This window comes from Pterocles gutturalis, unplaced genomic scaffold (genome assembly GCF_000699245.1).
Source record: "Pterocles gutturalis isolate BGI_N339 unplaced genomic scaffold, ASM69924v1 scaffold4367, whole genome shotgun sequence".
Lineage (NCBI taxonomy): Eukaryota > Metazoa > Chordata > Aves > Pterocliformes > Pteroclidae > Pterocles > Pterocles gutturalis.
In genome coordinates, this window is record NW_010107712.1 from 3,243 (window position 1) to 18,639 (window position 15,397).

The window sequence follows — 15,397 nt, forward strand, 5'->3', positions numbered from 1 at the left end:
TGCCAACTAAAGCAAGTCACATTCTCAAAACCCACTTGCAGAGATGAGTACTCATTCACTTCATTCAGTTTCAAGATCCTCCATGCTGCATTGTGCCCACCATGCTGCAACCTCTGCTCTGCAAATCACAACAGCAGCTCTGAACAGCCCAATCTGCTGTGGACAAGTGCTTCCCTCCAATACAGTTGCAAATAGGTTTAAATAATTTGATTCAGGTTACCAAACAGTCTCTTGGATCAGGGTTAATTAAATGAGTGTTGAAATCTAATTAAGGACTAGTCCAGGTGATAATTAGCAGGAAATGTATGCATTAAAATATTCATTTGTCGATGAGCTGCAATTAAGAGTGTGATTTAGGGAAGGATCAATAACTACATCATGTGATTTAAAAAAATGAAAAGTCACCCAGCCTTGAGCAGAAATGCAGGGAAATTTGGCTAGATTTTTTTTTCTCCCCTCCACTTTCTGTTTTGCTCTTATAATAACTTCTGAAGACTGCTCTTCACCCTTGAATAGAATATTCATCTCTCCATCCCTTTGTTTGAGGGAGAGAGCACTTCTTTCAACACCCTGCTCTCCACCACATTGTTTGAGTGGGTTATAGATTTATTAGAGACTAACAGGTCAAAAAGAAAGATTCTTTGCCAATGAAAATCACTTCCCCCCAGAACATCTTGCTAATCCAGGGGAATATCGCTGATTGTGTGGCCTTAGATTGTTGTTTGCTTTTTTTTTTAGCAAGTTAATTCCCCAAGTCTTTATTCATAACTGAGGATCTGGAGAGGGTATTGAATATGCATAGCTTGGATTTATATATATGTATGTCCATAGTTGTGGTTTACTACGCTATTCCCAATTTGTAGCAGAGTAACTCTGCTTTCACCAAGACTTTTTTTCTGGTTACAATTACATAGGGGTGTGCATAAACCAGTTAATAAAAGTCCCCCTGAACAATCCCAGGCAAACCTACCTCTTGCTAGAAAAACAAGGGCCCCACAACAGCCCAGATCCTCTGGCATGGAGCTGGTCTTTCTCTACTTCCCCAGCCAGAGGCTGAGCTGACAATTTCCCCACTGTATTTCCATCAGCAAATACCAGTGTGTCAAAAGGGAAGCATACCATGGGAGCGCGATGATTACAGCCACTCTTTTTCAGTCTCCTGACAGCTCACCTGCCCATCTCCCCAGGCTTGGTGGCAGCCCAGCTCCAGAGGCAACTATCTGCCCGCTGTTGGGGCTGCTGCCAGATCCCCGCTCCCCTGCACCCCTCTTCCCGAGGGGATACCATGCTGTGGGGAATCAACCAGCCCATGAAGTTAGGATGTCCTTGAAGCCGGACAAAAACCTGTCAGTGCCTTCATTCCTAAGCAGATCTGTCTCTTCCCGTCTCTGCCTCCTATCAGAAATTTAAGAGTCGCAGCTACTGACCCTTCATCTCATTTTGGGGAGCAGAGGGATGGGGAAGCTCAGGTCCATCAAGCACTGTTTTTGCTCCCCTAGTTTACCAATGCTGAAGAGATGCTGTTTTGTAATGAAACATACACACTGCTCAGCGTACTGAATCCTGTCTCCAAGTCTGAGCACGGATCTTTCACTGGATGTGGGGGTTACAAGACAAGGCACTGTGAGAGGGTGATCCAGCTCAGGGGTCCTGGCGTGCACAGAGCAAACACATTCCATCAAAATAAATCAGCTCACAAATCCCACCACACTGATACATCAAAAGCTTCTATGTTTTGCTGCATTGAGTCCAGATCTTTGTCCTCTGATGAAAGCTAATGAGACAGAAGTTTTTATATGGGTCGAGAGAATAAGGCAACAACTTTTTCAGAGAGAATATTAATGACAGCCTGGAAGTTTGAATTTTGGAGGAAACTAGGAACCAGGCTGCTGGCCTCAGCCTTTTGCCCTCCTGAGTTCTTTACTTCCTGATGCTCTCAGCCTCTTGCAAAGGTCTAGCTGGATCTCATGCTACTAAATCTGTGTTAGATATATGGACTGTACGAGCCAATGTATATCGGGCTAATTCCCTCATGTGTCTCCTTGTTTTCTGTCCTGCAGGGAGCCTCTTCAAGCCTGGTGGTGAAGTTTGCAGATACAGACAAGGAGCGTACAATGAGACGCATGCAGCAAATGGCAGGACAAATGGGCATGTTCAACCCCATGGCCATCCAGTTTGGAGCGTATGGCGCCTATGCACAGGCAGTAAGTATAAATGCTGTCTCTGTGCATGATCATGGGAACAGGGACAGTGCCTAGAACTGCACAAAAGCACATGTGAGCAGAGCAACAACCAAGCGGAGGTGGAATCAGTGATTTCTCCATTAAACCGGTTACATGATTATACAGAGGTGTAAAACCTGCTTCTTGCAGTAACCAAACCGTGATCATGCACACACCCAGGCAAGACACTCCCTATAGGATCTAAGCAGTTCCTATCAAATCCAAACATAACTAGCCTTTGAGGATTTGGATAAAATATGTCTGAATTCAGATCATAGAATCATAGAATGGCTAGAGTTGGAAAAGACTTTAAAGATCATCGAGTTCCAACCACCCTGCCATGGGCAGGGACACCCTCCACTAAATCAGGTTATCATCCTAGTTCTCCGTCCCGTGTCAGCATCAGCTGGTGCCAGGGAAGGTTTCTGAGGGCACAAATATCTTCCTGGCCTTCCTGTGCTACCAGATCATGCATATCGAGCTGAACACGGCACATGGCTCTCTTCTCCATTTGTCCAGACCCCTGCTGCCCCATATGTCATCACGGGTGTCTTAGGAGTGGGCACTGGATAGAATAGCAGATATTGACAGAACTACTTTCAGACTGGTGAAAGCAGGCTAGATAATACTAAAATGGACAAGCATGCATATACATGCATACAGTCCTGGCTGCCCAAAGCAGTATGATTTAAGCACAATGGGAAAACGCGTTAGCTGTTTAAAGCACTGTTGCACTGTCTAACTTCAGGTATCCTACTTACACAGCTAACTCAAACCCTGGGCCCCTGAGAAAATGTAACTGTACAAGGAGCTGGGGTTCTGATGAAGCCCTGAAATGGATGCCTCTGGCATAACTGCCTTTCTTTAGGCTACAAATAACAAGGACGTGCAAGACAAGATCAGGTTCAGGTAACTTGGTCTCTCCATCAGATGTTTCAGAGGAAGGTAGAGGTGATTCCTGCAGTAGGCAGACACAATAATGGCAGGCGACTTTGGCTGCCTTCTCTGGAGCAGATTCAACAGGAATGTTTGCAGCCAGTGACAGTGCATCTAGGTACTTCATCCACCATGTGGTAAAATGTGGACCTCTCGTACCCTGTGCTGGGTTTGTATGCAGGAGGGAAGTACCGTTACTCCCATTTTCCAGTGTAACATCTTCTAAATGAGACCCAATGACTTGCCTTAGGTAACAGGGGAACAGGTACACTCCAGTGTACCCGTACTCCCCCCAGTACCTTGACAGCAAGGCTCTTCTTTATTCCCTGCCTATTTCCTTCTCATGCATTAACACCATGGACTTCCCATCACATCCACATGTTCTTTTTTTAACTTGAGGGCCTAGAAATTTCTCTCCTCCACTGAGTGTCATGCATGTCACTAAACACTTGGTAAAACCCAGCCTACCCCTTGTGTAAAGTCATGACGATGTGCTGTAGAGCTCCACAGAAGAAGTTCCCCTTCTCTTCCCAGATGCAACCCCTGGTGTTATTCTGGACTTTTTTATCCTCTCCCCACTGGACAAATTTAATATTTCCTTCCATTTTGCCTTCTTCATTTTATTCCCAAAGACAATGTTTGTCTCGTCCTTTGTCCCCTGCTCTCCTCCTCACACAATAGAAGAGCTGTCACCTCACCAGCCTGGCTGTATTTAACTGTCCCCCTGGCCAGGGAAGGCTGAAGAAAGGGGAAAAGAGACAGCAAACCACATCTGAGCCCAGAACAGTGTCCAGCAGCCTGGCAGGGGGATGCAGCATCTGTGTTCCCATGCACCAGAGGAATTAACAGGAGACAACCCATGGGCAGCTCAGGACACACATCTGCAGAGGTTGCCAGGTAGGAGATGTGGTTCCAGAGTTATGCTACAGGGATTGATCAGGCAAATGGAGAGGTGTTAAAGACACCACTGTCATGATGCTCTGGACCAAAAACTCTTCTTGCATAATTTTTAATCTAGAGCTATTCTTCTAATTGCCAGCCTAGGTTTATATTGATATAAAAGGATGCAGTCTGCACTTTTACACCACAAAAATTCCCTCCATCTATTTCTCACCAGATAATACAGGACATTATGAAGGTAGGTGGTTGAGTGAGGATTTATAGCTGAAGGAAGAGTAAAAAGAATTCCTTGGTCTGCTCCTGCTCCACTTGAAATCAATGAATAATTTTCCTATTTATTTCTGTGAAAGCAGAATAGGACAATGCTCCTTTTTTTTTTTTTTTTCCTGGTAAATATGCTGATAAGGGGGAAAGAATAAGTTTTAGATCTTGACCCATTGGATATGACAAGCTGGTGACACCAATTACCCAAGGGACTTCAGAGCTGTCTAAATGATGGGATCACATTTCCGTGTGGCGCCTGTACACCCAAGAGTGTGCTCAGATGCTGTCTCTCAATCAGCTTCCCTATCTGTGTCTCTCCTTATCTGCTTCATCTCACAGTCTCACACAAAAGGGAAGGAAGGGAGCACTGAGGCTCTGTGACGTTCCCTCGGTCCTGATTAATCCACCTCGGACTGCTGGGTCTTAGATATCGGGCTGATTGGCACCTCATAAATGCCAGTGGGAGATGGAGGGATGGCTAGGGGGAGAAGGAAAGGGGGAGCAGTTTTATTAATCCCAAACTGAAGTCGAAGAGCTAAAGCAAGTCAAGAGGAGAGAAGGTGAAACAGTGAAAATGCAAGAGCAAGACAGTGATGACAGCTGAAGCCACTGCCACCAGCAACTTGTGCGACCTTGGGTGAATCATTTGACCCCCTGGTCTCATTTCCCCAAGTACAAATAAAGCCGATGATCAGATTTATTTATTTTCCCTTCTCCCTCAGGGACACAGCTCTCTCTTGTGCTGTCTCTTCGTGGATTTTCACACAGGGATACGACAGTAACAAAAGTTTAAGAACTGCCTCAGTGCTTAGCAGTAAGGTTAGGATAAGCATGAGACACTAGGCCCTCTGATTTATATTTGTAACCTGTCCTCCCAGCTGTCCCCCTGCAATCCAAGCTCGACTGATGTCTCCATGTAAGAGTTCTCAAGCAGCCCTGTGAGAGCTGTTTAATCAATAGTTCCTGATGGTCCATCGCCATGGAGGAAGCTGCCAAGTCCCCTCGGCAGCAGTTGCTTGCTGAATCTCCCACAGAAAGGCATCACGCACATCACCGGGACTGTATTAGCTCCTGCAAAAAGGTGTCCAGTGCAGCAGAAACCCACCTGCTGCAATTGTTTGAGAGATTAGTGGGCAGCCATGGGTTTGAAAACCAAGCAGCACCACTGAGGAGAGACAGTGACAGTCTCAGTCCATCAGTGTTTGACCAATAATCCTTAGTATTGCCACTAACCCCTCTTTAAGTTACCTACTTTTTAGCTCAGCAAATGGCCATGTCACAGTTCACTCCTTGATGCTTCTTGCTGCCAAGCTGCTCAGCCTGAGCTTAAGCAACTTTAACCTTCATTGCAGCCACAGCCTCACATCAGCTAAGCAGCTAGTCCTTGGGTCCAGCAGCCATGTGGCCTCAGATCCAGAGGCAAAAAAGTCAGGAAGCAAAAGAGGTTCTCCTCTGTGCATGTTTTTTGCCTCCTCTCCTCATGAGCCACCTGCAAGCAGACCAGACAAAGCTTGGCACTAATTCTGTGTGCTGCTGCAGTGACAAAGAAAATCACACCAGACCTACCTCCCCTTCCTGTATGCAGCTCAAAGCAAGTCAGGTTTCATGGCTCCCTAAAGCTCCCAGAGCCCCTATACTAATTTACTTCTGGGTTTTTTGATTGGTTTTGGTTTTTTATTTCCATCAGTATCTTCCTATGTTCATTTAGGTTCCCCTTTTATGGGGCAATTATTTATTTTAGTTCAAACACCAGCCCTTCTTGTTGTCAGGTTACTGTGGATCCACATCAACTGGGTATCAGTAGCTGTTTCCACAGCCTTAGTCAACGCCAGCTTGAGGTACAGGTCTGACCTCAGCCTGGAGAGGAGGAGGCTGATGCTAGGTAGCACCACCTTTGATTTGCTGCCAGTTGAGAGCAAACCTGCAGGCACACACTCCGGCTTAGAGCAGCACAGCACACCTTCTTACACTTTGGTAGGAGTGGGGTGTCCAAGCCCTAAATTGTGAGCAGTAAAAAACAAACCAGGCTGTGAATGGTGGCAGTATAGTCCTGGCCCAGATAAACAACAGTGGCAAAAGTTCTTGCAGGTCTTCTTTCTACGAAGGAAGTGGAAAGTAGTTAGTGGCTGTCTCATGTCACTGCTGCCCCACCATGCAGAAAAGGAAATGTGCACAGATAGAAAAGGGTTGGGAAGGTGTGAAAATGTAGAAGAGACAAGCAAGAACAAAGGAAGGAGCCTTGGAATGTGACAGATACTGCATAAATTATTTAATTTTTAAATTATATAAAATAAGATCAAAGTCATAAATCAAGTTTGCATAAAAAATGGGGTGGGAGTGTTAACCACAGCTTCCTGGCCAAATTCCAGCCATGGGAGTCATTGCACCTGCAGCAGGGGGCAGGCATAGAGTTAGTGAGTAAAAACAGACAGATGGGGACAGTGGCAACTTAGGCAAAGGTAACATTTGCTCTCTGGCCTGGAGCAAGTCCTTTCCCATCAGTAAATCCAAGTTCCTCTCACTCTGAAAAAGTACAAATGGCTGCAGCTCCTGAACAGCAGACAATACCTGCAACAAATCTGGGAACATTCAGCACAGCAAAGCTCTCAGTCGTCACCCTAAGTGATCACCTTGGGAAGTTAGGGCAGCAGTGACTACCGTGCCGACCATAAAGGCCTAGGTGCCCTCCTCTGCCTCCCTGTCCCAGCTCCTGTGAAGATGAAAGGATATTTCTGCTAAATGATCTGAGGTAGTGCTGAAGGGAAGAATCACTTCTTCCAATGTTTATTAAATTCATACTGTGAAATTATTTTGGAAAGATACTTTAAAAAATTCAGCTAGCCCTATGAAATCAGGGTAAATTTACTGAAAATAGACTATCTTCTGTACATAATGGTTATTATATTTAAATGACCAAAATGACCAGTATATTTGGTAAATACTCCCTGTTATGCAAATCCCTTGTTCTGATCCGTTACAGAAAAGGAAGTTATTTTGAAGCCACAATACTTTGTAGCAGGGCTAATACTGTATTTCTGATGGTCAGCTCCCTGGTAATTCAGAAATAATGAACACTCAGATTTGGACTCAGTATGCTTTTCTTTTTTTAGGTTTTGGGTTTTTTCCATAGTTCTCAAGAAGTTAGAAAACCAAACTATTGTGCATCATGCTTCAGAAAGACACTAAGACACATGAATCCAGCTGTTGCACGTTTGTTTAGGTCTTTTTAAGTCTTAATCAAATTTAAATTTTATTTTCAAAGCAGAAATTTCTGTTTCCAAGGAGACATTAAAAAATGTCTGAAAGACTATCCTGATTTTTTTACAGAATATCTTTTACCTGTTTGAAGACTTTGGAGAGATTTTTGGTTTTATTTCCCAGTGAACAGTTAGGTAAAACAGACATGAATTTGTCAGTTCAGTGGTTTTACCAAATTTGAGTCCTCTTACTGCTTGATCGATCACTTTACTGACCTCTTTCTATCACAGGGATACCATGAGGATTAATTAGCTAACTGTTTGTATAGATCATTACAGGTGGGAAACGTGGGATGCTGTTATTGCTTTTATTATTATTACTGAATGAAGAATATGAAAAGTCAAATAAAACATCATGTGTTTCAGAGACAAGGATAGAAAACAACACTGAAAAAAATGAGAAGGTCATCAGATCCTTCAGAGTAAGCCTTCTCCAAGGGCAATGATCATGCTATTTCAAAAAGAGCACATCAGAAATAATCCTTCTCTCTCCTCTATCAGTTTCACGTGTATTTCTGTTGGGGGCTGGGGCAGGAAGGCTGTAGCATCCTTGTCCTGTTCCTAGTATGAGTTTTTGGCCTTGAGAAAGTCACTTCATCTCTGTCTGTATGCCCCCTGTAAGAAAAGGACAATATTTCCTTCTCTTGAGTGCAGCTGCATGACCCTGCCATCTAACAGCCACCTGATGTCAGAGGCGGATGTCCCTTTCCCAATCCCACCTCTGGCCACATGTCCTCACCCCATGCCACTAGACTGATGGTGACAACACAACGACCCATTTTGGGAGGAAAGCTGGCAGTAAGCACCACATTTTTGCTGCATGGTTAACCCTATACTGGTGTTGTTCCTGAGCTGGTGCTTGGCAGTGTCGTGTGTGCATCTGTCCTGGTGCAAAGACAGCAGCAAGACATGGAGAGGGAGCTGTATCAGCAAGCTCTTGCTTTCATACAGCTGTGCAGCAAAACTTCACCCTTTGCTGTTTTTCATCTTAATCTCCCATGGTAGGATAGGATGGATAAGTCTGTGGAGATGCGTATCCATCCATTGATGATGGAGTTGGCTGAAGTTTAGCCACCTCAACTTGATGTAGCAAAAAGGTGTGTGAGATAAATCCTTCAATCTCTCTGTTGACCAGCCGTCACTACCACCCCTTCCCATGCTTTGGGTGGCCTACCAGTGCCCCTCCAGCTGCCCCATCGGTTCTTAAGCCCTGGGATAGGCACTGCAGTCTCATAGCTCCTGAGGTGCCGTCCATAGGCATAAACCAGTCTGGTAGCGTTTCCTGGGATGGGAAAAAGCTTTAAAAGCTGAGGCAAAGGTCATGCCAAGGAAGTAAGAGAAGCAAAAGGAAATATGTCCTTTCAGCTGAGGAAGGGAAAAGCTCCTCTCCGTCCCCTTGGATCAGCCTGAGATAATAAGGCTAGTGCTTTTCTGATTAGTGCTCTGCTCTGTGGCCCCTACCTGGGCAGGGAAAATCTGCATTTAAAATGGCATATTTTAAAGAACACAATACCCAGGGGCCCTGCTGCTATTGATTTGCCTCTGGTGGGGTCACTGCCACGCTTTCTACAGCTTTATTAACTGGGACCATACACTGGGCCTATTCCAAAATGAAAAGAAAGTGGATGGGACATTTGTCTTCAGGAGGAGATGGGGAAGGAGTGGGGTGACTTTTATTAGGAATGCCCTGGAGGTTTTATAAGAGCGACTGGTGACTCTTAAAGGATTTGCTCTCCTTTTATAAATTTCCCTGGAGCCAGCCTGGGAGGAAGGAGGTAGGTCTCTACTGTCAGCTTCTTTCAAGGTGACCGAGTTCCCTGCCTTCACCCTGGTGATACCACTGCTCTCAGCTGGGCTGTGGCCGTCAGCCACTAGGCTGGGAAGGACCCCTCTCCTTTTCCCTCTTAACTTTTAGCATGTCTGACCAGAGAGGGAATGGCATGAATGGGAAACGTGACTGCAGAAGGGTGGTAAGAGTATTGTCAAGGGTTGAGATGTCCAGACATGATTGGGACATGGTTGGAGTCCCCTCTCTAGCCAGGGAAGCAAAGCCTGTTCGCTGGGGTATGTGGCTGTGTTCAAATATGGGATGCTATACTCCTTTCAGCTCTGGAGCAGACAAAGTTTACCCCCAAGACTGACTCTGAAGGTTGCAGTGAGGTGTACGTCCTCTGGGTCATGAAGCCCAGGGCTCCAGCTCATTTTACCATGCCAGGAAGGTTCCCAGGTCTCCAGGGCATCTTGGGTATCCTCAGAGCACTGAGCATATGTGATGGGTTTACCCTTGGCTGGGAGCCAACCCCAGAGAACTGCTCTCTCAATACCCGCCTCCCAGGGATGGGGGAGAGAATTAAAGGGGTAAAGAGAAAAAAGACACATGGTTTGAGATAAGAACAATTTAATAACTAAACTACAATAATATTGAAAATAATAGTATATACAAATGAGTGATACACAGTGATACTGCTCACCACTCCATGACCAAGGCTCAGCTCATTCCCGGCTAATGGTCCCAGAGCAAGGAGAGTCCCGAAACCACACTCCTGGAACAGAGATAATAACCCATGCATCCCAGACTGAGAGCTGACTGAGGGAGGGAGATGACCCGGTGAGAGGGACCACCCCAAGAGAGCCAACCTGAAAAAAGAGCTGACCCTGAGGCAGAGGGATTCAGAACAAAAAGGGTGATTCGGAACAAAAACGGTGATCTGGAACAAAAAGGGACGAGCTTCCCAGAGGGCCCTCACCTATATACTGGTCATGATGTGTATGTTATGGAATAGACTGTTGGCTACTTCGGGTCTCAATCCTAAACCTAAGATTGAATCCTAGGCTAGTAGGGATGTGTTCCCTTCCAGCTTCTCCTGTACCGACAGACATTGGCACAGCATAGAAGCTGAAAAGACCTTGAATGTGCTGGCAACAGCTATAAACATCACTGTTATCAGCTTTCTTCTGAGCACAAATCCAAAACACAGCCTCTTCCTAGTTATTATGAAGAAAGTTAGCTCTGTTTCAGCTGAACCCCGCACAGCATAACAGAAACAGGGTGGCTGCTCCCTGCAGGATGCCTGCTGTAGCAGAAGAACCTGAATCTTGTTTCACAAATCACAGGTTAGGGCTTTATTTTTACTGTGTTAGATTTTAAATCTAAGGTAAATTTAAGCTCTTTGGTCCTCAAGCTCCTAATTCAGTTTCTGAGGGAGTATGGCCAGTTATAGGCAACCATTTCAATGAAACCCACCAGGTTTCAGTCTGCAGGCCCTGCACCTTCAGCACTAATCAGAAGTTTAAGATTGTCTAGTACTTCTTATAAGGAGAGAGAAAAGGCCTTCTTCTTTCTGAAGGTCTGTGACAGAAATGCGTGAAAGATGTTACACTGCAAAAAGGAGCACGTGTGTAGGCAGTGTGTCCTACAAGCATGCATCTTCCAGTGCAAATTTATAAGCCGTCTGAATACACAAGAAGCCACATACTCAAGTTACCTGGTTTGCAAATCAGAAGGAGCACTTGCCATTGTGGAGTTAGCTCTGAACAGCCTAGAGACATCCATAAGCAGAAGTTGCATAAGCAGTAAATAGTGTCACAAGTGATTGCCTAGCTCTGCTGAGTGGAAAATGGAGATTGTCTTTGGAGCAGCACAACCATTTGTACTAGCATTGGCAATGTGGTATCTTTTAGTTAGAGCCCCGTTTCTCTTGCAGCACAGGTGAAACACAAACAAAAAAGGATTAGCATTTTTCTTTTAAATGGCTGGGGACCAAGGTCCAAAAACATCCGCTAAGGGCCATGTAAGGGGTGGGAGTGATTTCACCTGACTAGGTTGATGTGTGCAGCTGAACTGCTCACCTGGGGCTCCACATAGAGTCAAGAAGGAGAAATAAAGCTGCAAATCATCTGCCCAGAGCCATATGGGTATAGAAGGGAGAGGTGGATCTTGGCCTAGATGCCTCTGCTTGTCATCACATCAACACTAGTACGTGACCAGCTCAGAGGAAACCCTATCTGTCTTTAGTTTACTGAATCTGACAACAGGAAATGCCAAAAGCCATAGTCCCCTGCCTGCCCTAGAAGGTCTCTGGTACAAATACCAGACTGTTATCTGCCAGCCAAACTTACCATGGCACACACATGACCAGCCATATGTCACTCCATGTTTTGAGGTGGGTTCGTTCATGCAGCTCTGGTCACCTTTAGAGAAACACAGAGAAAAGTCAGCAAAGGCCAGACCGGGATTGTCCTCAGTCCTTGAAACTGTGTCCACCTCAGAGAGATGCTACTTTGACCAGCAGTGCTAAACAGATCCTATAGGCACAGATCTTGGCCGCCATTTGTGCAACCAGCCAGTTATATCCTCAGCTGTCACCAGGTGAAAATACCTAGCACAGAAAATAAGATATGGGTCAGCACACTCGGCACTGGAGTCAATCCAGCGTTAAGGATGGATGGACTCCCTCATTCACTTCACTGGCATACTTACTAAGATCACCTGCTCAGTGGCTGCTCTGCAGAATAAAATCAAATGATGGCTAGAAACAAATTTATTCCTTAAAGGGGAATCAGCATTGTGCTAAATAGAAAAGATTGTCTAATCACTCCATCAGTAATTACAAAGAACAGAATATCACTAATTAAAATGTGAAAGTGTCTTATGCAGGGTATAATAAAAAAGGGTAATTAACAATCAAAGGAAAAGCCACCACCTTGCCACCAATCTTCTTTAGGCTACAAAAATAATCATACTCAACTCTAGTACAGCACTTTTCATCTGTAGATCTGAAGGGAGGCAGGTATCCTGTGTCCCATTTTATAGTTGGAGAACCCAAAGCAAGTTTACGCATCTTGTGGTGCATGGTTATACAGCAGGTCAATGGAAGAGACCAGACTTTGGTCTCTTCACAGATGGTGACAAGCAAATTTCAGCATTTGAATGAGCACAGTGATTTAAGGATTTGTTTTATTGTGCATGTGTTTAAACAGCTAATTTAGCCGATATTTCAATATTAAACTGAACAGTAGGGAACAGTCTGTTCCTTGCCATGACATTTGAGGTCTGTTTAATACTGAGAAGCGTGTCCCATGTGCTTAAACAACAGCACCAGAGGGTGATTTCCTGATGGGAGAGAGAGAGTGAAATCACTGAGAGCAGCAAAACACAGGTACTACAGTTCTAGAGACATCAAAGACATGAGTCATTTCTAAAATCCCTACAGAAAAACAGTTTCATTCTCCACTATTATCATCAAGGCATGGATTGCAAGAGTCTGGGGAATGAACAGAGTGAGGATTTGCTCTCTGTTCATCCTGTTTCCCCTACACTTTCTCTAAGCATCCACCACCAGTCACTAGTAGGGGTTGGATATGGGCTCAGACGTACCTCGTCTGGTTCTTAATACAGCTCCAGGGAAGGAGACAAGAGGCAGCTTCATCCAAGCTGCCTGCTTCTTCACACCAGGGGCATTTTACAAGCCCACTGCAGCCATACTGTACGCATGAACTGCAATGACTGTGTGCCAGGTTCAGAGGGTAAAATAATGATAGCAAAGTCTGAAGATAGCAAAGTCTGGTTTTAATGTGAGAAGCATTTCCAGCATGCATAACTATTCACCACCCTTCTGCTCCAAAATTTTCAGCCCCAAATGCCTGAAAACATAGCCTGGGTTCCTCATTTCTGCTTTTTGTAGGTGCCCTAAAAGAAGCAGCATTTTGATCATTTTCTGGGGCAAAAAAATAAAAATTAAGTCATCCCAGATCAAAACCACAGGGAAGGGTTTTTCTCACTATACAGTATGGCTCTTGCTAAAGAGGGGAGCTCTCTTTTCTTTTATAGGTCTTCCAGGAGTCTCTGCTTGGTTGTGTTGAAAATAGGTGCTGTAATCTAGTTAGAAGATTTGATCATGGTTTTGCTCTGTGCCCACCAGAGGCCTCCCAGCTGCGTATGAAAAACTGATTTTTGTCACTGACAGATGGAAACAAACCAAGTTATCCCCAGGGAACTAGCCCAGCTTTCTGCTCTGGAGAGGTGGCCCCCTCTCCCCACTGCTCCACGTACACTGGTCTCCCATCAGCAGCCACTAATGCTTTCCCAAAGCTTTGATACAAGCAACCTAAGCCGTGAGACATCTCTGCTCAGGAATGTATGAAGTCTCTTCTCTGCCTTTCTCATCAGAGAAGGGCCAGGGAGTCAGAGTCTTGAGTGCAACTCACAGGAGACCTCCACATTGCGGGGGGAACATACTGTGGTGGTGGGGGACCATAAAGACCCCAAGACACAACGATGCAGTTTGCCTCCAGCCCCTGTAGTGAGAAGACCAAGGCTGGGGAGTACCACAAGCCTGGTGAAACATCTCAAAACAGAGGGATGCCTCACACCCTCACCAGGTTCCCATCCTGGTGCTGGTGCCATGGGCTGCCCTGCTGGTGACCGCATGATATTTTTTCCCTGCTCTCTTTGTTCCAGCTGATGCAGCAGCAAGCCGCGATCATGGCGTCAGTGGCACAGGGAGGCTACCTGAACCCCATGGCAGCCTTTGCCGCAGCCCAGATGCAGCAGATGGCAGCTCTCAACATGAACGGCCTGGCAGCCGCCCCCATGACACCAACCTCAGGTAAGAGGCCAGGGGGGGATGGAGAGGAGAAAGGGAAGGAAAATCTGACTACATGCCAGAGGAGACCTGGCAGGACATGTTAGCTCCTCCCCCAGTTATGTTCTCCCCCAGTAGGTGTTTAATTAAACATTGGTCTTGGTGGTGAAGGCCACCAGAAACGAGGAGTGGAGCCAACCAGGTCCTTTTGTGGTCTGGGAGAGGGGGAAAGGGGCAAACAAAGGCCATTACCTCTTCTTCCAGGGCTGGGGCCAGCTGCAGGTCAGGATCTGTATCGTGAAACAGTTGTAAGGGCAAAGTCAAAGGGCTCACCAAGAGTGGGCTGTTGGGCTAGCTGTGCCCTGTGCCGAGTGGCACTCACTGGTGGGTGAGGAGAACAAGAGGGTTGAGACCCAACAGAGCCAGGACACAACGAGGAGCAAGGATAGAGAAGGCTGGTAGAGAGGCACTAGAAAGGGCTCTCAGCCATGACCCTTCCCTCTCAGCCTTATCCCTTACACAACTTTACTCTGAGCACCCTCCAAAAGGCACAAAACATTCCTCAGTGACCTACACTTGTTTATTGGTGGTGCATATAGATGTCCAAGGCGTCAGTGCTGGTGCTGTCACAGCCAGGCTGGTCCAAAGACAAACAAAATAAGGTTTGTGGTGAGATGTTATGTCATTAACAGGATGAGCTATGTCTTTGGGACACATAAGCCTTTCCTCTACGGTGAAATAGGACAGCAGGTACTCGGGGAAGACCTCTGGTGCTACCTGGAATGCAAGTGTTTGGTGAGAGGATTTCTGGCTGCTGCAGCAGAGACAGGTAGTCATTGAAGGGCTGCCAGGATGTGGTTAGGCTGTGAGGTGTCAGCAGAAGCCCATGCTAGGAGCTGCAGTATATGATTCAGTGGGCAGAGAACTAAGCTGAGGTGGAAACAACACTGTCTTTCCTGTGGCTTGAAACACAAGGAAATAATTCAGGTAGGAACAGGTCAAGGAACTGGCAGGGCTGTTAGCCATGGAGCAGCATGTGGCCTAACTGTGTGGAAGTGGGACAGCAAGGAAAGCGGGGCCAAAGCATGAGGAAGAAAGAAGTGAGAATTTGGAAAGCTTTGCAATATACCACTGGGTCTGGTAGGGGAGCAGAGGACCCAAAGGTACATCTTCAGAGGACCATTTCTAAGGGACAGGTTGGGATAAAAGGGTCCCTGGGGTGATGCAGGTTGTT

At 45.9% G+C, this 15,397-nt stretch overlaps 1 protein-coding gene across 1 annotated transcript in view; it reads left to right on the forward strand.

Moving 5' to 3' along the window:
- Positions 1 to 2,060: 2,060 nt before the first annotated feature.
- The window catches only part of CELF4 (CUGBP, Elav-like family member 4), a gene marked incomplete at both ends in the record, with an annotated part of 38,417 nt that continues 25,080 nt past the window's right edge, over positions 2,061 to 15,397 (forward strand). Inside the window, 2 exons of the mRNA XM_010088191.1 lie at positions 2,061 to 2,204; positions 14,040 to 14,187. Coding sequence (XP_010086493.1) covers positions 2,061 to 2,204; positions 14,040 to 14,187 — 292 coding nt within the window. The remainder of the gene's footprint in view (positions 2,205 to 14,039; positions 14,188 to 15,397) is intronic.